Here is a 25,205-nt window from a genome sequence, read left to right on the forward strand (position 1 = left end):
AGCATGAGGCATGAAGGATGTCATTGTGGCAAGACGCCCAGGAGCATTTCATTGTAATACAAACATGCAAGGAACAGTTCTGTTTGGGAAGAAAATTAGCAAACCGCAAAATTTAACCATGTCATGTCTGAAGTCAAAACTAAACAATTGATTTTGCCTCTTGCAGATACTTCAGTGGCACCATCGTCAATGGTTTCTGCCTCTGCTCCTTCAATATACAGCGTCCAAGCTCTTTCACTCCTTGCAGAAGTAAGTAGGATCCAGAGTACCAGTTGCTGTTCTCATCCATGGTTATTTATTGATATTATTGAGCAGAGGAATACATTAGGTTTTTCTGGTAAGCTAAATGGGAGCTTAAAAAAAAATGAGCTTAAATATTTAATGAGGCATCTCACATGTGCACACATCCTATCTTGAAACATAACATGTTTTTCTCCTTTGTGAGAAACCTACCATAGGGTTAATGAGACATTCTTTTCATTTTTAAGGTTCTTGCTTCTCTTTTGGACATGGTCTACCGGAGTGATGAGAAGGAGAAAGCTGTGCCATTGATTTCCCGTCTACTATATTATGTATTTCCTTATCTACGCAACCACAGGTGACTTCTCTCTTAGCACATCTGGTTTTTATTACGTCTGATTTTGACCACACTGTAGGACTTCTGCTCTTCTTCTCAGGAGTGCTTAATATAGTCAAGGGGAACTGTAAGAGTTGGAGATCTGAAGTACAAAGTCTCATACAAATAATTTTCTAATTTAGTCATCAACTGTATGGAACAGGCAAGCGTGTTGCCCCCTTCCTGTATCTTCCTGTACCGTGATCTTTTGATCTAGAAAATTATCCGTAGTGTCACTAACAAGTGAAGGTTTCACCAAGGAAGGGGTGAAACCCCTTCCTTTATGAGCCGTAGTCCTGTAAAACTGTGCTCAGAGACTGCTGTCCTGAATGATACCCCAGAAGAGCTTCTTTCTCTGCTCACTATGGAAGATCTAGGGAATGAGGCATAGTCAGTTTATCATGATGGTGGTGAGGCGCTGGCACAGGTTGCCCAGAGAAGCTGTGGATGCCCCATCCCTGCAGGTGCTCAAGGCCAGGCTGGATGAGGCTTTGGGCAACCTGGTGTGGTGGGAGGTGTCCCTGCCCGTGGCAGAGGGGTTGGAACCAGATGGTCTTTGAGGTCCTTTCCAACTCAAACCATTCTGTGGTTCTGCCATTTGAATGATGAGCCATCCTCCACAACAGGGTAATACAAAACTTCCTTTTTGCGAGCATATCTTGTATATTGAGTAAGTTTACACTCTGCCCAACCAAACTCATGCAGCAATAGCAGACATTGCTGGGTTTTGCACTGAGTTATGTCTCTGTGCTTTTAGAATGATTTTCTTGACCATTCTCTTTGCTGTAATGGACAAACGGAATTCAGGGTAATGCTTGATGACTGTGTTTACATTAGCAATTTTGTTAGAGCAGTAGTTTAGTTTTGAAGTGAATGCTGTGATTTGTCTCCATTTGGAGGGCCTTGACTGCATCCCTTCTCAACTAAAAGTCGTACTCCTGTTAGTTTGAGTGCCACCACTCTAACCTGAAACCTGAGTTTAGCCATGGTCGGAGCAGCTGCTGTAGCCAAGATTCCTGGGAAGGTCTTTGGTGTATGTGTCCTCTGCAGAATAAAGGTGCCAGAGGACAAGCATCAGTTCATGGAGGGTCCCTTCTCCGTGCTCCTACCAGTTTACACTTGGGCCCGTTACACCTTCACTGTTGTGCCTTACTGAGCCTATTGACCAGTTTGGAAACTTATTTTTGGGGAAGTTTTGAACCACACCTGTAGTGGAGACAGGCAGTGCTGTGATACGTCTAATCCAAAACCGTCTCCGTAGACAAGGAACACTGGAAATGTGAGGAGCTTCTGTATAAACTGTTTTGATCAACTGATCTCCTACTGCTGTGAGTTATGAGCTAATGCAGACATAGCCTACCTGTTACTGAGATAATCTGGTTAGAAGTTCTGGGGAGCCCAGTTAGTTTTCTGAGTACATAAATTTAACTTTTTAAAGATTGATATTTATTATTATTGTTCTCTTCGCCCAGTACCTACAACATTCCTAGTTTCCGTGCTGGTTCTCAGTTGCTCGGCTCATTGAGTGGATATGCCTACACCAAGCGAGCCTGGAAAAAAGAAGTTCTCGAGCTGTATATGGATCCAGCTTTTTTCCAAATGGACACTTCATGCAACCAGTAAGACGTGAGACTGTAGCGCTCCAAGACTCTATTCTATGATTTGCAAAGGAAGGCTTAAAGGGGAACGGGCTAATATTGAAAATTCTCTTTAGTGCATTCTTACAGAATTGAGTAACGGTAAAAATGGGACTCAACAACTTACTATACTAAATGGATTATAAGCACTTAAAATTTCTTTATTGTGCAGAAGAAAAAATGTGTCTCATTCTGATAATTCCCCTTAGTGATTTGAGAACCACATATAATAGAGAAGAAGGACCTAGAATGTAGTATGTTTTAAAATCCGTAAGATACTGCATTCTGAATACACTTTGGAAACTGTTTCCTAGTATGAAATGTTTGACAAAATGTTTTGAGGTGAATCAACACCAAAGCTTTCTCTGGTTGTCTAATTCCTTCTATATCTTATACAGTTGGAGATCCATTATTGATCATCTTCTAACACACGAGAAAACTATGTTTAAAGACTTGATGAGTAAGTACTAGCTACTTTTGACTTATTTCTACATTAATTTGAAATGTATTTGCTTTTCAGCTATTAGTTGTATTCTTAATAATGTATTGATAAAATGCAGACAGTGCTACAGCTGCATAATTGATTGTTAACAACTTTATTCTCTGCTAAAAACTAAACTAAGTTTGCTAAATTGACTCTGTATTTTGGTACCATTTAAAATATACCATAAGTATTTTTGTTCAACAGACATTAATATTGGACTCCTACAAGCACATTTGACCATAATTTTAAGTTTTTGAAGTGTGACTGTAGCAGTTGTTAGAAAAGCAAGGAGACTTTGGCTAATTTTGCATGCATCTGTGTAGTGCATAGTGCTGCAGAAATATAGTGCACCTGTGCAGCAAACCTTTGAGCAACATGCTTTGATCTCTAATTCAGGCTTGAGGACAGTGCAGAAGATTAAGTCCTTGGGGAAGAGGTGACTTAGGACCCCTTGAATTTGCCTGGAGCTTTGAAAGAAGCAGCAGCTTTTGTCCCTTTTCAGACCTTTTAAGAGTAGTTGAAGGGTTACAATGCAAAACTGTTAATTTTAAATAAGATATATAGTTTTTAACTTACTGTCTCAGTTTCTGCTCAGTACATCTTGAGAGCACTCCTCTCTGGATTTAAGAGGCTGAAAAGAGAAGGAGATTCATGCATATTAGGACGGAGAGGGCCTGAAAATACTGGGTAGCCTCATTTGAGCTGCAGTGTTTGCTTCATGTAATTTTCCCACTAGTGTGAGTGGATCTGGATCAACACCAATATATTATTCCAATCTGTAGACCTAAAGAGAGTTTATATTTTTAAAGTATCTCAGGACATTGAAATTATTTTAATCCCAAATCACAAGAAGTTTGTATATGGTAGATAAGAAGTAATTCTTATATGTTCTAGATATGCAGAGCAGCGCCTTAAAACTCTACCCAAGTATTGAGCAAAAAGCAATGTTGTTAAAGCGGCAAGCTTTTGCTGTCTTCAGTGGAGAAACTGATCAGTATCATCTCTATCTTCCCTTAATACAAGGTAAAATTTGTGGTCTTTTCATCTGCCTTTTTTATTCAGCTGTAATACATACATAAATTGTGTAAGAAAGAAATGTCATACTTCCGTTTTTTATAAAAAGTTCTCAACAAAATTTATAATACTGTGAATCTCTGAATTCTACCCAAAACAGTCTCATTAAGAGAGAGACAGGAATCTGCATACCCAAAGCCTTTTGCCTACAAATATAAGTGGAAACAGGATTATTTTGTGGCAGTCTACCAGCCTCCCTTGGGTTATTGTTCCCCTCAAATGTCAGTTTTGACATAATTTTGTCCAATATAAAAACCCCCTACGTTTTCAGACTTCTTCTGAACGACATACTTGTTACTAGAGTGCAAGGGACTGAAACTGAAAGCAAAAATTTTATCTTGTCACCTTCTGTATTTTTGATTTCCTGGAACAATGTGTGTTCTAGAAAATAATACTGTTTTTTTTCTTCACTTTTTGAATGTTTGTTTCAGAACGACTGTCTGAGAACCTCCGGGTTGGACAGACTTCACTAGTTGCCGCACAGATGTTTCTCTTCTTCAGAGTTCTTTTGTTAAGGATTTCTCCTCAACATCTAACCTCATTGTGGCCAATTATGGTGACTGAATTGGTAAGGAATAAGTAGTAACTTGAAACTAGTTTGTCTTTGTTTGCATTTTGTCTTTTTCTTCTTCTCAAATATACCCATTGTTTGAAAAAGGAAATGTTTTCAGAGGTCTACATTAGTTTGATAATTTGGGAAAATAATTAACCTTGTCTTTAGGAAATACATTTTTGACTGATGTTGCTGTTGTTGCTAATGTAGTGTCTTGCATGACTTAACTCGTTTCAAGTCATGAAAGTAAACCAAGAGCCTGCTATTCCTTTTATTACTTACACTACTATGTGAAGCATATCTTCTAATGATTGTGTTGTATGAACATTTTGGCATCCCCATAACTTATTTATTTTTTTCAAGATTCAGACATTTCTACAACTGGAAGAAGATTTAACTGAGGAAGATGAACCATCAAAGTAAGAATTACCATTTCTCTGATGAAAGCTTGTGAAACTCGTTAAAGCTGTTAGCAATTGTGCTTGTTCTGTATCTACTTTTAAAAAATTTTTCCTCAGGGATAGGAAAGAGACAGCAGGATGTTTGTAATTGCAGTCATGTATTTCTGGCACTAATGAATCAGTTTAGGATTTTTTTCCAGCAGCTAAAATAGTTCTAGATGCAAAGAATGGTACTTAATAGTTGCATACAAAAATAGAAGAGATGCCAAGTAAGTGTTTTGGATATTTTAACATTTTGATGTTTTTTTTTCTGAATATTTTAGATACCAGTTCTCTGCTTACAGCCTCTTTTTATATTAATCCCAGTGTTAATACAGATTAAAAAAAAAATAAGGCTTTTGTTGCACATAGGTACAGGTGCACATTTTGTGTAAATGTAGATGATGTTTTCCTTTAGCTTAATGAAAAATGTTGGATTTGTGTTTTAATTGTGCATTTCTCAATTGTAACTAACGCAGAAGCAACAGCAAAATAAGCAAACATAAAGTCTCAGGTGATGGCAGTGGACCTGACATCCAGCAGAATGAGCTATCCTTGTACTTATCAGCTTGTAAGTTTTTGGACACAGCACTTTCATTTCCACCCGACAGGATGCAGTTGTTTCAAATGTAAGTCTTCTAATTACTTAAGTGGTCTCCAAGTCATGTCTGTTCTTGTCCTTTAAAGTAATTTCAGATATATTTTTTTCTAGAGTTAATTTTTCCATTTGTTCTTTTTACAAGTGCGAACACTGAAGCAAGGATAAAAGTAATTTGGGGGTATTTAGAAAAACACTTTGGTCTTGTCAGTGTAAGAGGATTTTACTTCATTTGAAGATTCCCTCACCAGAAAAATATAGAGAAGAGAAAAACAGATTGCTCTTTGTTTTCCCTTTGCGTACACTTGGGATTTTTTTTGAGCTGGTTGCATATAAGTACTGACATGATAGTAACTTGCCTGTTCGTTAAGTTTGGCTCTGGTAATAGCATAACATTATATGTACGACAGCTCATTCTGTGAACAAACCAGTGCTCTGCTAAACTACATGTGATTCAAATGGAATTGTTCTACCTGTTTTCTTACCAATGTATTCCATTTGTTTCAGGTACAAATGGGCATTCGTCCCAGAGGTGGACACAGAGTCATCTGATGTGACTTCTCATTTTGTAGAAAATCATCAAGAATGCAGACCACATATAGTAAGAATCATGGATCTGCTAAAGAAGAAATACAGGGTAAAGAAAAAATGCTTTACTTGAGTCCTTTTTTTTTTTTTTTCTTTTGAGGCTGTTAATGTACTTTTCTAAATAAGTGGTAAGCTTATAAGTTAGGCAAGAAGTTTTTAGATATTATAATAATATTCCTGGGGCTTTTAAAAATGTATCTGCTTGCTTTCATAAATAGATCTTGAAGATGTCAGATTTCTTTTGAGTGTGGAGTGGCAATTTTCCTTGTTCCCTTAAATCTGCCCACGGGTTTGAACAATTTGTCTCAGACAGACAGGACTGGTATTTATAAAAACAGCACACTGTTCTTTGGCAAAAATAAAAATGTTTACCATAATAGCATTTTAAATTACCATTAAGGTTTAGGATTAGGATTAATCCTAATCCTAAAATTTAGCATTAGGATTGATACTTGCAGAAAAAAGGAAGAGGGGCATCACTTGGTATTTATTAGAGTTAACTCTGTATTCTGCAGCTGTTTGATAGGGGCTTCTAAAGTCTAGTCCAGATTGACAGTATTCTGAAAATGTAAGACTTCCATTTAATGGCAGCTCAAACCTGAACGTAAAAATAACTCAGTATACCATCTATACAATTTGTATTGTGATAGAGCTGTAGGCTGTGGATCTCTCAGTATAAAAACAAGCATATAGTACAGGCTTCAAATAAGCCATATTTAGTAGAATGTTGTTTCAGTGCAGAAATGTTGGTAAACCTTGGTTTGCATACTTGCAGGAAAAAAACAACACTAATGAGGGAATTTCCAAGAGGCACAAATTTCCTCTTTTGAACTTCCGCACTATATCAAGCATCACCCAGCTTATGCCCTTCTTCAAGACTCTGTGTTGTGCATTTACAACGAATGGGAGTGAATCCCAGCATTCACATACTTCTGCATCTCTCCCTGTGGACTATGTTGGCAGTAATGGCATAAAGATCTTGCAACAGCTTGAAGAGAGCGTTGAATGTGACTTCATTGAAAACATGGAAAGTTAAGCTGCATGTCAGACGCTTCACTTGTGGTGGATAAATAGCAAAATATATATATATATATATATACTGCAATTCTTCTTTTTGCCAGTTTTGAAACTACATTTGGGATTTCTTCCTGCTTTTCTACAGTGTACTTCTTTCCAGTTGGTGTTAAAAAGCAGGATTCTTAAGTTTCTGGGGAGATGGGAAGGAGGAAGTGCAGTGTAGTGGTAATTTACCATAGTTACTGTATTCTTTTCCTTGTTTTCAATGTGAAGGATTAAAAAGATTGTAAATAATGGAAGAATATTTTTGAGTTGGTGAAGGTAGCAACTGTACCATTTATCCAGCAACTTCTCAAGTAAGTACTTTAAAATACTTTTGGAACTGTGTTCTGAAAGTAAATTTGAGAAAAAAATAATATTGCATGTCAGCATACAATCAGTTTGCAGAAGAGCCATTTCATGATGTTAAAGCCCCCTTCTATTATGCCTTTCTTTAACTTGTCCTAACGCTTACCAACTTCTAAACAAATAATTTAAATTTGAAGCAGGTGTATTTTATAAGCCTTTGCATTGTGCAAGTAACTGCAAACTTACCATGTTTGTAATTTCAGCTTTGTATTATAATAGCATTCTTCAGGATTAGTGATTCCTAAATAAAAAGCAAACACATGCATAAAAGGCAAACCTATGCAGTAACATTTTATAATTTGCACTACTTTGAGGGCTTTTGATTTTAATTTGTTTATTAAGAATATTCTAATTCAGTTTTTAAATGAAAGAACTTTTGTTCTTTCAGCGTCTAAGATCACTTTGCGACTTGTGAAATGCAGTTAAATGAAGATAATCCTGTAAAAATATAAATTGCTGTAGACTGACAGCCTAATTAAAGTGAAAAGAAAAATCATTTTTTAAAGGACACTTTTTATACAAACGGATGTATTTGGCTGTTCCTAGGTGTTAACAGAGGTAGGGAGGTCATTCTCAGTGCCATGACTATAGTATTGTTCCCTGTGCAGCTGCTTTTGGTGCTGCACTGCTTCCACCATCCGGGATGTGGAAGAGGGTGATTAGTTCTGCCACCAAATAGTGAGGAGGTGAACTCCACTGAATTTTCATATTTAGTGGCTTTTCTGACTGAATTTGCAATGCTGATTTGTCTAAGAGGGAAGTTTGTCATAGTTTTTGTGGTGAAAAGCTTTGTCTGCTCTTTTATTTAAGCACCTTTGTTTCTAGAGAAATGGGTTTGTTAGATATGCCTGCAGACTGGTACGTGCTTCTTGTTTTATTTGGAACAACTGAGGTAAATGTACTTGGTGTTGGACTACATCATTATTGTTTTCTTTTTTTGTTATTAAAAAAAAAAGGGACATGCCAAATGAATGTGTTAATGTCACTGCGTCATGAGGTCAGGGATTTTTGCAAAACTCACACAAGATGGAATGTTATTCTGCAGTGTTTTTTACCTACAGATGTACGAGTCCATCTTTGGATTATAAACTAAATCTATGAAATGCTGAACATGCTTTACTGTGATAATACTGTAATGCTGTATGAAGGTAACATTGTAACAGGCTTATGCTAACCTTAGTTTCTGTGAATTTTTACAGTAAGGAGAGTAACGGATGAGTGTAATATTGTGTAGTCAGTAGACTAGGAATGTGAATTACTTGTTTTCATGTAATTTATTAACAATCTAATGCTGTTGGAATAAGCACAAGTGCAAAAAATTGTTTTTAAGTATCACTTGAAAGTTGGAGCAGATATTTTTTAAATAATTTTGTTCATTACTTTCATAAATATAGTGATTTTTTTAAAAAAGAATATTGCTGATACTCAGGATGACTTGGTAGTTGTACTTTCATCTTTCTGTTGGTTGCATTCCATACTTAGGGAGTTCTTTTAAAATTCTGATGATCTGCTGCCAAATCTCCTGTTAAAAATCTAACACAATCTAACAACTTTTTGCCACTGAACCTTTTGCTTTGTGTTCTCCTATAAGCTATAAACCTGTGTCTTCACTTAGTTTCCTCGCTAACTAAAGGTGTTGAAGCAGTAACTTGGAGGGTTTTGTCATCTTTCCCTTTGAAAGGGAATGTCCCATTCTGGCTGCCTGTACTTGGGACATGCAGGGGATCAAACATCAGTTACTCCTCTGCCCTGCCGCCCAGGCTGTGGTGGTGAGCATTAAAACTAGAATCTGTGACCTAGGAGTGTAGAACTCCGTGACTTCTAAGATGATGTTACCTTCTACAAAAATACCACCTGCTTCTTCTCTCTTGCCATCTGTGCGTACTTTTGCCTTTGTTCTGTGGTTCTGCAGATCGCTGCTTTAAATGGCCTCAGATATTTGGCTTGCAGAAGCATTTCACTGAAGCAGAATCTAATTCGTCAGAGGAAAAAGTCTTTTAAAACTTACTAAATAAGCTGATCTTGTGTCATAAAAGGGGTGTGGACAAAGAGGAAAGGGTTCTAACTAAAACAGTCCTACTTGGGTGGCAGAAGCTTGCAGTTAAAGTTATCTCTAACAGTGTAACTTTATTCCTCTTCTACATGGGGCTGACTGTAGCTGTTTTAATTTTAATACTACATCTGCTAAATCCACAGCAAGGAGGAGGTTGTACTACTCTAAAACTGGTACCACCACCACAACTGTCTGAGTTGACCATGGATACATCTGAAAAACTTTAGCCTCAAACTCAGTACCAAGAGTTGGAGAGGAAATGCCTCTTCTGTGTTGTGTAGTTTTTGCTTGTTTTCAGAATAACTAAGCTTAGCTTTCCCTCTTGGATACTTCAGCTTTGGGTTAGCATAGCAGCAGTGCATGATACATAGAGGGAAAAGTATTTAAATATTCACAAGAGTTTCCTTTTCCTGAAGGGAAGAAAAATACAGTTGGTACAACCAAGATAACTGCCAAAGAATAGCAGAACTTTAAATACAGAGCATTGAAAAATGGTTAAGTGTGTTCAATACTACATTTGAATGTAATTCTTCTAATAATATTAAATGTTATTTTGAAATACCTCTTCAAATGCAGTTCTCATTTTTAGACTACCTTTACTGCTCACAGACCATCTTTATTTTTTTTCTGACTCTGTAAAAGCTCTCGAATTCGCTCTCAGTGTGTGATGGCTTAGTCTGGATCCCTACAGCTGTGTCTCTGGGCTGGCCCATGCACATCCCCACAGGGAAGGACTGTACCACCACCTCCCCAGTCTTCTCATCACAAGCCCCTCTGATGTCCCCATCATTCACATTCCTGAACTTTCCACCCTGAGATCTCAGTCCTGTGCTGCTGGGACAAGTTTCCAGGATTTCTGCACCTTGAAGAAGCAAGCAGAGCTACCTGGTGAAGGAAGTTGCTGCTGCAGAATCAGAGGATTGCTGACCAAGCGGCTGACAGGCACTGACCGCCTGTTTGGAGGAAGTGCCTCTCCCCAGGGAGACAGGGGCTGCTGCTGCAGAGTGCATTCGTTCTCTGTGCACCACGGATTTCAGAGTTTCAGGCTCTGTGCGTTGGTATGTCCAGGTTAAATGCCCTGAAGGTACTGTCTCTTCATTTGAAAGGAAGAGAACTCTTCTGTACAAATGAGCTTGAGAAGGTGTAAGGCTAGAGAAGTATGGTTTCAATTACTTTGATGTATAAGCTGCTTTTCAGATTTCACTTTCTCCTGAGTCTTTGCACATCTTTCATAAGGTAGAGCAATGTATCTTGCACCTGAAAAGCTACTAATGTTCAGTTACTGCAATGATTTTCTAAATACCCAGTGTATGTTGCATGTTTGCTGAGGAAGGCTGTAGTGTAGACTGATTTAGTAATACTGAGGCACTGAATGCCTCCTAAGTACCTGCTTAATCAAATAAAAATTAGCAGGGCTGGTCATTTAGGTTTGGCACACCTCCATCTTTTGCAATTACTATCCCAGGGCAGCTTATCCACTTATTAAACCATAGCTGTCTCCCGATGCTCGGTTTCCAAAAATTCAGCAGGAGCTGATGGCAGCCGTGACTGCCCAGCGGACCAGGTCTCTTGGTTCTGCTCCTGCAAACAGAGCAAAGGAGTGGCAGGAGCAGGCTGATGGTGAAAAATGGTTGTTCGAAACTGACAGCACTTCCAGGTTAGAGGAGCCTGAGGTATGTTTTCCACGATAACTCCCAGAGCAGGGCTTTCACTGCAACCCCAGGGCTGCCAGTAATCTCCTTTATGTTTATGGGAAGGCTTGCTAGGCCCCACCTCAAAAATAATAAAAAAATAATCATGAATTATAGGCTTTTGTTGGAGAAAGCTTTTCAAGGTCTTCTGAAGGCTTTTCCTCAGCTAAGGGTGAGTGGCCTGTCAGGTTTCAGTCACCATGAATTGCTGTATCTCAGGCTTTTATTTTGGACCTTTTCTCCCGTGATGTGTACCTATATCTGTGGGTGGATGTTTGTTTTTCTCTCCAACCACAGTAACAGCTCCTTTCTAACAGCAGAACTATGAGATTATAGAATGAAAACCTGGGAGGATGACAAAGGGAGCTGGAGAGCAACTCCCAGCTTGATTACAATAGCCACCAGGGAGCTTCCCAGCTATAAAAGCATGTAAAACAATCGGTTATTTAAAGTTCTCCAGGAAGAAAATTAGTAGTCTGGACTCAAGGTAAGTAGCTATGTGCTGCTCAAAATACCTGCAAATAGCTGAAACAGTAACTTTGATGAAACACCTGAGGAATTTTCTGTGGGTAAATAGTAGGTGAAGTATGAATTCTGGCCTCTAGTCCTCTTGCATTTTGCAATGTTACCTGTATGCCACTTGATAGAACACAGGTGGTGCTAAACCTTCAATCAGGGAGGCTCGTGCTGAGCGTCTTTCTTAATTGTCTGACTTATTTCATAAATAAAGGCACTGGAATTTGACCTCAGTGCTGTCTTTGACAAACACAGGCCCGACCCAGTGGAAAAGGGGGAAGGGAGCTGTGCAATCTTTGTTATGCAAGTGTATCTGACAGACCAGCTGCGGTGAGCAAGGGCAATCAAAGCCATCTGATCAAACTTTTGGTCCTTACCGTGCATGCTGGGGCTTGCAGCTGAGCTTGTTCTGCTGGGCAAAAGCAAACAGTTGCAGGTCACAACTCTATTACTCCATCCCAATTATGCCTTTAGAGGGTGTGCTCACCAGCTAACCAGCATTACACTTCTGATCGGGTCGGAACAGATGCGATGCGATGCTACAGCTGCAGGAGAGAGCGTGGAGCAGCAGCGGGGTTTTATAGGACTTGTTCCTTCCTAGGCTGTAGATAAGGAGCACAGCAAAACACCCCAAGGAGAGGCAACACCTGGGTTACCTCACCTGGGGGGGATCTGATGATAAGGAAGCTCCAGGCAGCATCTTTCTTTTACAATAAATCACACCTTTAATAGTAACGTTTTGCTGACTCGGTGGGGTCTTTAGGTCATGTGGGCGTGTGTTTTTTTAACTATTAGGGCCTCACGAAGTTAGTTGTTTTTACTCGGAGGAAAAAGGGCGGCAGTGTCAGAAACGGGCATTTCACACAGGGGCGGCTGGGGCAGGTCTGGAAACTAGGGCACGAACCGTTTGGGACAGCTCTGCCCTGAAACAGGGAGAAAATATAAATAAAAACGGAAAAAAAAATAAGCGAAGGAGCCCCCGCCCTGCCCCGTGCCTCAGGCGGGGCGCGGGGCGGGGCCCAGCGGCCGCCCCGCCCCGCCCCTGCCCGGGAGCGGCCGGGCTCGGAGCCGCCGGAAGTGCGCGCGCTGGGCGCTCCCCGCCGCCTCCCCGCTCCCGGCCCGGCGCTGGCTGCGGCCCCCAAGATGGCGGCGAAGACGCAGGGCGGCATCCGCCTCAGCGCGGTGAGCGGCGCCCGGGCGGGGGGCTCCGGATCGCCTCCGAGCGGCTCTGCAGGGCCCGAGGGGGGCTGAGGGGAACCGGGGGGATCTGGGGAGCACCGGGGGAGGGCGGAGGAGGAGGAGGGGAGGAAGGGAACGGGAGAGGGGAGGCCGAGAGAAGCGCCCCCCCCCCTCCCCCCCACCGGGCCGGGGCCAGGAGATGGCGGCGGGGGCCGGGGCCCTGGGGGGGGGGGCCGGGGCGAGGCTCCTCAACGCCTCGGGGCGAAACGGGACGCTTGTGGCTTTCGGGGTGACTGTTGTGAGCCGCCCTGGGGATTGTAAACATCGCCGGGCCGCGGCAGTTCGGGGCCGTGGCCGCGAATCTGGGCTGGGGTCGTGCGCCGGGGGGGGATCTGAGCCGAGGGTCTCCTCAGGGACAGCAGCCGGCGGTGGCTGCCCCGCGCTGGGCAGAGGTTGCCCGCAGATGTCATCTGCCTGCAGCGCTGCTGCAGCCGCGCTTTCGGTTTGGCCCTCGAGCTGTCGCCAGGGGTTTGGACTGCACGGGCTGCCTGGTGCGCTCGGGCAGGGAAGGGCTCGCCCAGCTCTTCGGCTTCTCCTGCTTTGGGAACAGAGAAACGAGAGCTGTCCCGTGGTTTCAGTAGCTTTCTTAAAGGAGGGGAGAAATGCACCAGCATTAATACCTGTACTTGCAAAAACTGCATGATACAGGCCAGGCTGCAGTTTAGAACTGATCTCACTTTGGCAGACTTCTGCAGAATCTCCCCTAGAATTGGTGCAATAATTAACTTTCAGAGTTATTTTTAGGGTTCTGCTTATTTTTTTTGTCAGTAGTCATTACTTTAAACATACATTCGGTGTGTCTTCAGTCAAAGCTGTGATTTCTCCTTAAGTTTTCAGTAAAGAAATGAAGCAGCTGATACAGTTTCTGGTTTGCTTGTTCCTAACAGAGCCTTTTATACAGTTGGGCACTGTTTCCCAGAAAAAAAACCAACACAAAACTGACAGTCACCACCTCTTCTGTCAGCAGCTGTGCTTTAGAAATACGTTGGGTTTCACCAAAACATTTTCATTGGTTTCAGAAGCATGCATGAACCGCACAGGTAGTGCAGGCAGGCCTGGCTGCTCGTTCCCACCCTGGCATTTATCTCTTGCTGTTGCTCTGGTAACGTGTTTTTTTTCTCAGTTGCGTGATGAGACAGATCAGGAAGTGATCCAGATTAAAAATAAGATTTAAAAAATTAGTTTTAATTTGGAGCAGTGCCATAATGTGGTTCGCTATGTTATCATGCAGCCGTGCTAGCATAACTGGCAGGGAGGCGGAAGGCATGTAGCAGGAAAGAAGGAAGCAACCTGATGGAAGAAAAGTGGGAGGAAGAGGATGGTAGCAGGGCTGTTCCCCCCAAAGTTGCAAAGTTCATCTAAAATACAAGACTGTTCAGTAGTTACATTATTTTTGCATGACTTGTACTCTTTAAGAGATGGGATAGTTGCATTTTTCTTGGAGCACCAGAATTCCCAAAGCTGCCTGTCATTTTCAAAGGTAAACTGCTTTGTTCTTTAATATTTGCTCATCGTAAATGCAGGGGACTCCTTAGTGCAGCTGAGTCTTTTTATAACATGAACCGTACGTGCAGTTTGAAGGAGGTGGAGGTTTAGCTCTGTGTTCTGAAGGGATTTTGCTGCACTTGCTTTCAGGATAAAAAATGAAGCAGCCAACCAAAACCCACTTGCTAACAAAATCTATTGGGCCCAGCGCTCAGCGCAGCTGGATCACCTCAGCTGCAGTCATACTAAAATAGCCCAAAGTGAGCGTTCACCTGGGGAGTAACTTTCTGACTGTATTCGTTGGAAATGCGATTATTCACAGAGCTAATTAAAGTAGCGATTTGATGAAATGAAGTGTTGGGGACAAAACGGGCTCCAGTAATTCCCGCTGAGCTCTCCCTCGGTTGTGCTGGCAGCCAGCTGGATGTGCTCTGAGGCAAGCTAGGGAGCTAATGGCCTTACGGTGCTTGTCTCCATTTTTTTTAAAGCTGTTTTCATCTTGTGTCGGTGTTTTGCAGCCCTGCATTAGCAAGCGGTGCTGTCTGCTGGGAGGCAGATGTTCCCACTAACCACCCTGGGGGATGCCTGCCTTTTGCTGGCGGAGCTTTAGAGCCAAGAGCCGGTTTCTGATGGTTCCCATGGCCACATCCGTGTCTTCTAGTTTCCCGTAACTGTTCACATTCCCACCATCGTGTATCACGTCTCAGCCTTTTTCAAAGCCTTATCAAATGAAGTAGTGTCCCAGGAGATCAGCACGCGTTTGTTTATAAGAGATGGGGTTTCCTTATGATGCTATTCTTCTCAACGTCAGCCGCTGGTACGCAGCAGTGAAGTGAAGGATGGAGAAGCTCTGTATTACTCAGGCACTCACTGCGTGAAGAGATTTTTTTGCTGGGCACACATCCACTTTGCTCTGTGGAAAAAAGGACATTTGGCTGTAAGAGTCAGTTTTAGTGGTGCCGAGGCTCCTTCTTTCATCAATGTTACTTGACCAGGGAGGGCCACAACTTTGAATTCACACCTTTTAAAACTACAGTCAGGACTTTTTTCCAAGTCAATATTGCTGAGGTTACAGTGCCAGTGGTTACTGTGGGGTCCCGGTCTTCCTTCTGCATGACAGGAGTCTCTCGCTGGCTAGCAGCAAAGAAATATTTAAGCAGTGAGCTGAGCAGATGCTAAATATTTGAATGTGTACCTGTGTGGGGGTGGTTTTGTTTGATTTTTTTTGTTTGTTTTGTGTTAGTATCATGTTTTGACAAGGAGGAATTTGGGGTTTGGAAGGGAGTGGGTGGAATCCAATTGTTCCTGGTGTATTTTGATTATCATCATTTTAGAAGGCAAAGGAACAAATGCTGCCAGTACTGTGAAAGGTTGAAGTGAAGAGAACAGATCCTTAGATCTGCTGACCCATGATATGGTACAGAATGAAACCGAAAGGTCTGCTGGAGCATGTGCCATGGTACACGTGAGGCTCCCAGTACTTGGCTCGATGTCATCTTGATAGATTCTGAATTGTTTGAAAGCATCTGGTGTGAACTTGAAAGGAGCACGGTGACTGGGGCTGGTTCGGTTTACTGGAGTTTATAAAAGTGGGATTTTAAAACACAGATGGCACTGAAGAATGTAGAGCCCACTCGTACTTGCAGCCTAGCTTGGTGGAGAAATAGAGGGGTTAAGCTGCAGTCTGAAAGCATGCTCTGCGCTCTTCGTGACCTTTGAATCAAGGTGAGATTTCTTGGCAATTTATGTTGATCCGAACCAGGGCTGCTGCTGCGCTCCCACCACGGCACTTGGCTCGCAGCTCTGGAACTTGCTCTTAGCATTATTCTTTTCTCTGATAAGTGGATTTGGAGACTTGAAGTGGTTGCTTGCGTTTATTTCGACTTTACTAATTATACGAAAGTGATTGTCGGTGTAGTAGTTCTGTAAAATGTATTAAGTGAGGATATGGGTGTACTTTATATATAAAATCAGAAAATATTTTAAAATATGGATTGTGTTTTCTGATGCAGCTGCACCGTACAAGGGCTTTTTCCAGTGTTGTGTATTCATAGGTACTGATTTTTATGAACATAACTGTGCCGGTAAGGCTTAAACATACACATGTATATGCACTGGGTTTGTGCTAAAGGCCTTGTAAAAGTATAATTACAGATATTTTAAGTGGTAATGCAAGTACAGCTATCACTTTCAGCAGTTATACTTTCCCCAAACGTTGCATTGACAAATCCTGAAGTTGTATGGATATCTACTGGTTTTCATGTTCTTTTGATCTAGGTGAATGCGTGCAAACCCAGGCTCTTGTGAATTACTTGAGAATACTTTGTCACTGACATCTGCAAGATGTGTCCCATAAACAAGTGTATTTTGCATGTTGTCATCTAATCCAAGTAGTGGCTGCATTCCTGTGGTAGCATCTGATCATAAGTGTCTAAAATCTCTGAGCTTGAATTGCCAACAGTATAAACTGCTAGGTGAGAAAGCCTGATGGGTCCCATTAACAGGTGATTTTGATCAACAAAGGCAAAAGGAGCAATGAGATAGCAAGTCACTGAGGGTGTGGGGTGCTGTGCCCTTTCCCAGATCCATACTTGTGGTTTAAGGTTTACATTTTTAATGTTTGAGTGCTTGTGTTTCTCTTGCTGGTTTTGGACTAAGGCTTTGATGTTTTTTGTAACTTCTTGTTTGAAGTACACAAACTAATGCCATTTTTTCTGGTTCATTTCAGCTTTGTCCAAAGTTCTTGCATACCAACTCCACCAGTCACACCTGGCCTTTCAGTGCAGTTGCGGAACTTATAGGTATGTGGATCAGTAGTTGCCTGAGTACTTGATTGTAATACCTCTTCTTCTTGTTGTAAAACTTTGTTTTTCTTCCCTTCAGGTAAGGAAACCCTGTTGTTATCATTCAGAATCTTACAGAAATCTTGTTTGGGTACAGTCAGACAGATTGACTTCATTCTTTCTTGACAGCATGTGTACTATCTGACATCTGTTGCGGGGGCCTTCTAGGACTTGGTATTTTCTTCTTACTGAGTTTATTGAAGCTTGCCAAATGCAGAGGACAGTGGGGCCAAGAGAATCCTTTCTCTTCTAGTCCACCAAATGCAGGCCTATTGCTCTTCACTGTTCCCAGTCTCAGCCAGCAGTATGACTGAGCACAAATTCCAAGGATGTGCCTGCACACTTATGTGCTGTACAGACACAGCTGGCGACAGGCAGTTTCGCACAGACTGAAGGATGATGGCTTTGCAAGAACCCACATAAACACAAAATGTGAACAGACCAAATGGCCTTGTTCTGTTCCTGTTTGATGGTTAACCACATTTAAATGTTGTTAGTGGCACATGCGCATTATTCTTGGTCACTTAACTCTCATATTTACCCACGTTTCTGGGTATTTTGCTAAGACCTGGAGTCCTTCCAGTTACTGTGTCCAGACTTTTTACCAGACTGGCTTTTTACCAGTCTCTGGCTTAGACCTTGGATCTCTGCAGTTTCTGGTTTCTTCCAGCTTGTTGACTTGTCCGTCTTCATGTTGGCTAGCAGAACAAATGCGTACAGGCACACATTCAGATTAGAGAGCACACTCATGTAGGAAATAGAAATAAAGTTTAGTGAGAACGTACAACAGAGTGGCAAAGGTTCCAACCGCAGCAGTGTACTGAACAGCTTTCACGCAGTCAGCCTGTGTTATTCCCACTCTTCCATCGCTTCCATTACCCTGTGTGTTTTTTCCATCCATTTAGACCTTTCCCTTTCCTTCACTTCAGTGTTTCCTCAAAATATCCACCAGTAATTTCTGCACATGGACACAGTATTTCTGAAACATCCTTATTTTATTCTTTTGGATTACGAATTTTCTGGTTGAACATCTTCAGGGTTACACTTGAGTGGTTCCTTTGAATGGTTGGTCCATCGATGTCCTAAGAATCCTGGTTTTTGTAATTGTCTCTATCATCTGCTGTTTGTTGGGGTTTGAGTGTGTTTGATCTATTAGCTCCTGTTTATTGTCGTGCTTTTTATTTTGAATAGCCATGGACTGGATATTCTCAGAGTTGTATGTTCCCTGAGTTGGGGGATGATTAGCTTACTTTCTCTAGCTGGTTTCTCGAAATAAAGGCGTGGTATGGAAAGATTTGCTCAGCTTATCAAGCAGTTTGCTTTTGCCAAAGGGAGCAACTCTTCTGGTCACATTCTTTAGCTTCCTGTGCTCTAGTTCTATCAGTTCGTAAGCCAGAAGAAAAGTAACCTAGCAAAAAAAAAAGAAATTTTCTGCTAGATAAGGAGAGAGTTGTCACAAGGAAACAAGAACCACATGACTAGCTGTTTCGGTGGTAAGTCATGACTGACATGTTAAGTCATTTCATCTGTCTTATGCCATACCTGTCTGGAATTAACACATTTGTGCTGTGCAAGGCTTGTGAGCTGCCTTCTTCCTTCCTTTGCCTCTCTTGTCATATGTTTTGCTGTAAAAAAAGGTACAGAAGCATAGTAGCAACGTGCTGGGTGTAAAGGCTTCTAGTTAGTTGATTTTGTAATCTGTCTTTCTCATGCTATGTGAGGCTATGCTATAAGCCAAATATCAAGCAGTAATAATAGCAATAGTAATAAATAACTTTACAGAGGCCTGAGATTTAGTTTAAGCTGTAATTCCTTTTATAGGCTGTAGGGTTGGCTTGAGCTGTTGGGTTTTGCCACTCAGTTGAACCTGCAAAACAGACAGGGAGGTAGGGATACTGCTTCCTACTGTGCAGTCACATCACAGCTCCCCCAGCCTCCAAATGCCGTGAGCACCACAGAGATGGTGGGAAGAGAAGCTAGGAAGCATTTCTAGTGCAGATGAGATTTAAACCAGCTTTGCAAACAAGAAATACCCGTGGAACCATGATTTCAGTTGCACTTAGAGTAGAAATGCTGCAGGCTCCTTCAAATCCAGTGAGTAGGAAGGATGGGGTATAGCATTTTATACTTCTCTTCTGTGAAAGTCTGAAAGTCACACCTTCTTAGATCTGAAAAACCTGTGGTAGCAGGATATATATTTGTGACTGTCAACTCTGCTGATAAAGAACCTATATGGTAGTAAAGCAGCAGTAATTTTTTTCACCTAATTTCCTGCACGTGTGGAGTCAAAATTTTAGCTTTCACAGAACAATCTGAGATGGGGGGGGGAAGGTGTTGGCTTCAGGTTTTTGTTTTCTTTTTTTAATGTCTCAAAGTTGATTATCTGAAGTTGTGATAGTACTTCAAAGCTGATTTCCCAATCAAAAAGCCTACTGCAGGTAAGATATTTTTGCTGCCAGGTATATTAGTGATGAGCTGTTGTCTGCATTTCACGCAGTAACCTGTCCTCCTAGAAGTCAGTCAGAGGAGGTGTTTGGGTGGATTGGAGAAAAGTGAATGTTGCAACAGCTGCTTGGGAAACAGGAAACAAAACTAGAAACTTGTCTGGGTTTTGTTTTCAATTTCAACCGCTCATTTCATTCTGTTTCAACCACTTGTCTCAGACTGAGTTTTTAACTGTCTAGTACTGTTGTCTGGAATAGCTGGAGAACTTTGTTTTGTTTTCAGGCATGGTTTGCGGACTTCTGACGCAGCTGTTTCATTGTAATGTTTTGATCTAATGTTGTCAACTATAAAGAGGTTAATACTTTAGGAGACTTAATTTTTAGCGCATTTACTTATTTTAAAGCTTCTAATAATAATAATTAAAAATACATATATTTGCTTCTGTGTAAAACTTGGCTACTATTCAGTGACTTTTCTGAGAAATGCATCTCTGTGCCAGCACATGACTTCTGCAACTATTACGTACCTAACCGCGGAACTGAAAAATTGCTGCAATCTTAGAGCTCTGTTAGGATCTGCACAAATGCAGAATTGAGAGCCCATGATGCCGTATTCACCAAATAAAAGTTTGTGTGAGCACAGCATAATAATAAAGTTAGGGACAGCAATTCCTTATAACTGTTTGGCGGTGTTGCAAGACAAGCATTTGGTGGATTTTTTGTGGGGGAATACCTACCAGATGACACACTATTGCATGCCACATAAGCGTTTAAATAACTTTGGAAGAGTTGCTACCTGACATCTTCACTGGAATTAAGCACTTTAACTGTAAACATATTTTAAAGTGTTAAATTCTTGCAATTTTTTTTAGTATTCTGTTCTTATTTGCTTTTTTTTTTTTTTTTGCCATCTTCAGATAATGCTTATGATCCAGATGTGAGCGCTAAGCAGATATGGATAGACAAAACAGTGATAAATGACAATATATGCTTGACATTCACTGATAATGGAAATGGTATGAACACAGAGAAGCTGCACAAAATGCTAAGGTAGATAACCCTCTTTTGCAATTTCTTTTCTTGTAAAGATTCCAATTTCTAGTCGTGTTATTGCTCAGCTCATTCCTTCCTATCATATGTAATCTACTAAGCTCGTTTTTAAATTAAGCACTTCTGAAGGTGAGTGATTATCCAAATGAGGTTCTAGAAGAGACAGGTGCTAGTATAGCTTTCATGCAGCTTTGGAGATGTATTTTATCTCCTAATTTCCTTTTATCCTTTATATAAACATTCCCACTTAATTTTCTGTGCAGGTGTTGTGCCAGGTAAACTCTGTAGTGTCCTTCAGTGGAGCTAAGGAGAATCATTTCCTCCTTCAAGCTTGCTTTAGACTAAATTAGTGAACAAGAGACAAAGGAATATTCAATTCAAACCCTTTGGAGTATAGAAAATAGAAGGTGTTCTGGAAAAGTTAAGGGAGTGGGAGTTAAATTGGTGTGGATTGTCATTTTACCTTTTAATATTCTAAAGAGTTGAACTGTTCTTTTTGCAGTTCCTGTTTCTACAGTTAGTAAAGAGGTTGCTGTTCAAGCTTCTTTAGTATAAAATATATTCTTCTGCCTTCAGTAAATCTCTAGGTTTAAACTTGAGGAAGTTTGACTTCAAATTACTTCCTTTTTCTATAAGGTATAATAATTAATAACTTACTTGTGAAATCCCATGCTCCAAACACAGTTACGCATTTTACTGCATTCTACTTTAAATGCAATGAGAAGTTACCAATGGAAAATTTGTAGATCAATTTTTAAGCTAGGGAAGGAAGAAAAAAACCCACAACCCGAAGGGGCTTTTCTCACAACTTATTGTGAAGCCATGGGGTAACTATTAGAAACCTGTGTGAAAGCAGATAATTCCAGGCATATGATATTTCTTATCGATACTTGAAAGATGAATCTACCTCTGAATTCTTGCACTGTGATTTTAGCAACTTTATATAGGTTGTATTTCTCCAGATTTATGTTAGCTGTTCATTGTTTAACTGCATGGCAGTACCTGATCTCTAAAACAAGAGATGAACTCAATGTGTTTAAGTCTAAGTTAATACATTTTGAATGCATCTTTTGGGTTTTCAAGTGCTGCGGGGCTTTTTACACTCTTTCAATGTATTTTTACATTTCAGCTTTGGCTTCAGTGAGAAATCTGTTATGAATGGCCGTGTTCCAGTGGGACTGTATGGAAATGGGTTTAAATCGGGGTCCATGCGCCTGGGAAAAGATGCGATAGTCTTCACCAAGAATGGGGAAACCATGAGTGTTGGCCTGTTATCTCAGACCTTCCTTGAGGTCACAAAAGCAGAGCATGTCATGGTTCCTATAGTGACATTCAACAACCAACATATCCTTTCAATAACTTATGAGCAAAAATTTGTGTATATATGCAAAACTTGGGTGATGACATCCTTGAAGGAAATCTCCTTACCTTTACAGATAACCTTCTACCCATCTTACAATTTATTTAGACTAATGTGTTAAAATCTTTACAGTTGTAGGAGATCTGAGATGTGGAATGAGAGCCTGTGAGAGGTAGAGGATTCTGTTGCCGAAGTTTGCTCATCTTTTGAAATTTTTTTTTTTCTTTTTAATTCAAAGTTATTTTCATTAACGTAATGCTTACGACAGATAAGTGATCCAACAGAATCCAAAAACAGCCTGAAGGCCATCTTATCACATTCTTTATTTCCTACTGAGGAGAAATTACTGGCAGAGCTAGATGCTATCATGGGGAAGAAGGGAACAAGAATTATAATTTGGAATCTTAGAAGGTAAGATGAAGTCCAGTCTCTTATCTCACATTTCATTTGTTATTTACTCAGTGTATGCAAATATACAAGGGTTGTTTTTTTTGTAGAGTAACTCCAAAAGACTGGAGAGTTAGCTGCAGTTGGGGAAACCAGACTCAAACTCATGTATCTGGAGGGTGGTAGTGTTGCATGAGAACTGTTGCTAATCTCAAATAGCAAAGGAGGAAGGAGAGTGTGAAGTACTTCATATTTCCCTTTGATAAAATACCGTTAATTTTGCCAGAAGAAAAACTGAAATAGATGAATTATAAATGTAGTATCTCAAACTGATGTGGCAAGATTTAGACCTTCCTAAACTTATTTACTGTTTGTTGTAATGTAAACAGAATTCCAAGTAAGTAGTTACTTATTTTCATCTACTTAAGTATGTGGGATTGTTTTCAGCAGTATGGATTTCCAACCTTTTCTAGCTTGGGCTTACTGCTTTTTTTTTTTTTTTTTTTTTTTTTTAATCTGTTGTAGCAGTGGCAGCTGGATGCCATCATTTCCCATCTTTCCCATTCCTCTCTTTCTTGCATGGTTGCTGCTGTCTTACTAGCAGGGAACCTGTTTGATGGTCTGTCTGGAAAAGCTTTATCACTCCTTTAACAGTGATAGAGATAATTGGTTGGGAGTGTACTTCCTTGTACTGTGTTCTTAAGTGTTCAGCTTACTGGAGTTTTAAATACCTAAAATAACGAGGTATCCATCAGAAGCAATTTTGAGCTGTTTCATGGTTCAGTAGATTTGGCAGGAAAACAGCTTGTTTTTCAGTTTATTTTCCTCTGTAGGAAAAAAAAAAAAAAAGTGTATCCCACCCAGAGTGGGATAACTACAGACAAAATGTTATAGGACAGTACATTATAGCAAATGAAAGTTTTTTTTGTTTTTTTTTTTTTCTTATTTCATTAACTACTTCTGTGTTTTAGGGACCTTAAAGCACCTTTAGGATAGTACATTTTAATGCAAGAAAGCTGAAGGTAACAGTCAGGTATTACTAATTTTGATCATTTCTCCTTGCCATGTACATCATAAGAAAAATTTTCTCTCTTTTACAGTTCAAAAACTAAGTTGTGTTATCCAGATAAACTTCCATTTATTTTTAAGAATGAGGACTTTTAGGAATGTGCATCACTTTTTGTATTTTCTTTTGTTCAAGAAAGAAAGTCAGCTAACTATGCAGGGTAACTTTCATGCTCTGAATTAGAGAGTCTTCATTGGAAGTTGTGGAAGAAAACACTTGAGGACTTTTTTTATTGTTGTTTGTAATATGCTGCAACTAAATCTACTTTCAAAAACTCAACAGAGCTGTTTCAATATTAATACTTTATTGCTGGAGTATTTTTCAAACTACGAAATATCAGAGTTATGCAAAACTTCTGTTAGTTGCAACTAAATAAAAGAAACCATCTGTTGAGCTCTGCAATAAGAAATCACAATGAAGTATTATTGAGTTAGAAAGTTGTAGTGTGTCACTTCTGCAGCAATAAAAACCTTAGGAAGGCAATTTTCAGCGTTAAGAATTCCTTGATTTAGAAAGAATGCATGCATCTTGGCTCATCCATTATTTACAGTTTATACTGGCTACTTTTATTAATGAAGCGCAACCTGTTTAGAATACAATTAGAACTTAGGAAAGTTTCATTTTTTGTCTCTGCTCTCATATTCCTGGGGTTTCAAAAAGAAGCTGGTGAATTTGTGAATTTTAACGTGTCTGTGAAGAAAAACACTAAAGGAATTCTGTTTCTTTCATCTTTGTGATATATTCTGGGTTCACCTCAATATCTTTTTTTTCCTTTTCATAATTACTATATTTTTATCTTATTTCTTAGAGATAAAAATGAAAAAACGGAGTTTGACTTTGACAAGGATAAATATGACATCAGAATTCCAGAAGACTTAGATGAAACAGGGAAAAGAGGATATAAAAAACAAGAGAGGCTAGATCAGATTGTTCCAGAAAGTGACTACTCACTACGAGTATGTATGCTTTTTTCATTTATTTGTTTTGTGGAAAGTGAAAGATGTGCGCTTCTGTTTTAACATCATATACCATACTTCAGAGGTGGTGATTGGAAACAAAAAGAAAGACAAATGTCTATAAATGTTAAGGCAACGTGTCGACACTATTTGAAAAACATGAAACATGTTTGTGGACTTGTGTAAACACTTGCTGTTTTTTCAGAAGAAAATTACTGTTTTTGATGACTCTTCACAAATAAACTTTTGCTAGTTTTCAGCTGGTGCAGTGTCCATTCTGCATTTCAAAAGAGATCAAGGAACTGGGAAGCAGTTCCAGTAGAAGACCATGTCTGCAGGCTAATTATTACAGTTTATGCTGTTGATCCCATAGCCTTTGAAGGTGATTTCTTTTTTTGTAAGAAAGTGCACCTGGAAATACTAGGTGTTCTGGGCACTTCTTTTGAATAATATTCAGTAATATTGTTCCAGTTGAAGTGCAACGTTCAATTATTCTAAGACTCATTGAAGTCATAAATCCACTTCAAATACTGAAGGTGTAAATGTGATGAATGAAAGGCAGACTAAAATTCATGGATTGACACGCCCATGAGTAAGCTGTGTAGTTTGATAAGGCAGTCATTTGGAACAAAGTTAACAATTGCCTTTTCTTTTTTTTCTTTTAAAGCTTGTAATAGAATATTAAAGATCTCAGTAGGGA

The 25,205-nt window shown here is 40.1% G+C and overlaps 2 protein-coding genes across 6 annotated transcripts in view; both read left to right on the forward strand.

Moving 5' to 3' along the window:
* Positions 1-10,039, forward strand: part of DOP1B (DOP1 leucine zipper like protein B) — a 45,735-nt gene extending 35,696 nt beyond the window's left edge. For all 5 annotated transcript variants that reach the window (XM_027449128.3, XM_027449131.3, XM_027449130.3 and 2 more), the window contains 10 exons: positions 167-249; positions 489-598; positions 2,089-2,235; positions 2,652-2,713; positions 3,632-3,760; positions 4,243-4,379; positions 4,728-4,783; positions 5,284-5,433; positions 5,910-6,039; positions 6,766-10,039. In XM_027449128.3, coding sequence (XP_027304929.3) covers positions 167-249; positions 489-598; positions 2,089-2,235; positions 2,652-2,713; positions 3,632-3,760; positions 4,243-4,379; positions 4,728-4,783; positions 5,284-5,433; positions 5,910-6,039; positions 6,766-7,026 — 1,265 coding nt within the window. In that variant the 3' untranslated portion in view covers positions 7,027-10,039. The remainder of the gene's footprint in view (positions 1-166; positions 250-488; positions 599-2,088; positions 2,236-2,651; positions 2,714-3,631; positions 3,761-4,242; positions 4,380-4,727; positions 4,784-5,283; positions 5,434-5,909; positions 6,040-6,765) is intronic.
* Positions 10,040-12,699: 2,660 nt separating this feature from the next.
* Positions 12,700-25,205, forward strand: part of MORC3 (MORC family CW-type zinc finger 3) — a 29,484-nt gene continuing 16,978 nt past the window's right edge. The window contains exons 1-6 of the mRNA XM_072026855.1: positions 12,700-12,857; positions 17,128-17,200; positions 20,604-20,736; positions 21,866-22,078; positions 22,358-22,507; positions 24,358-24,505. Coding sequence (XP_071882956.1) covers positions 12,819-12,857; positions 17,128-17,200; positions 20,604-20,736; positions 21,866-22,078; positions 22,358-22,507; positions 24,358-24,505 — 756 coding nt within the window. The 5' untranslated portion in view covers positions 12,700-12,818. The remainder of the gene's footprint in view (positions 12,858-17,127; positions 17,201-20,603; positions 20,737-21,865; positions 22,079-22,357; positions 22,508-24,357; positions 24,506-25,205) is intronic.

The sequence above is a fragment of the Anas platyrhynchos genome, chromosome 1 (genome assembly GCF_047663525.1).
Source record: "Anas platyrhynchos isolate ZD024472 breed Pekin duck chromosome 1, IASCAAS_PekinDuck_T2T, whole genome shotgun sequence".
Lineage (NCBI taxonomy): Eukaryota > Metazoa > Chordata > Aves > Anseriformes > Anatidae > Anas > Anas platyrhynchos.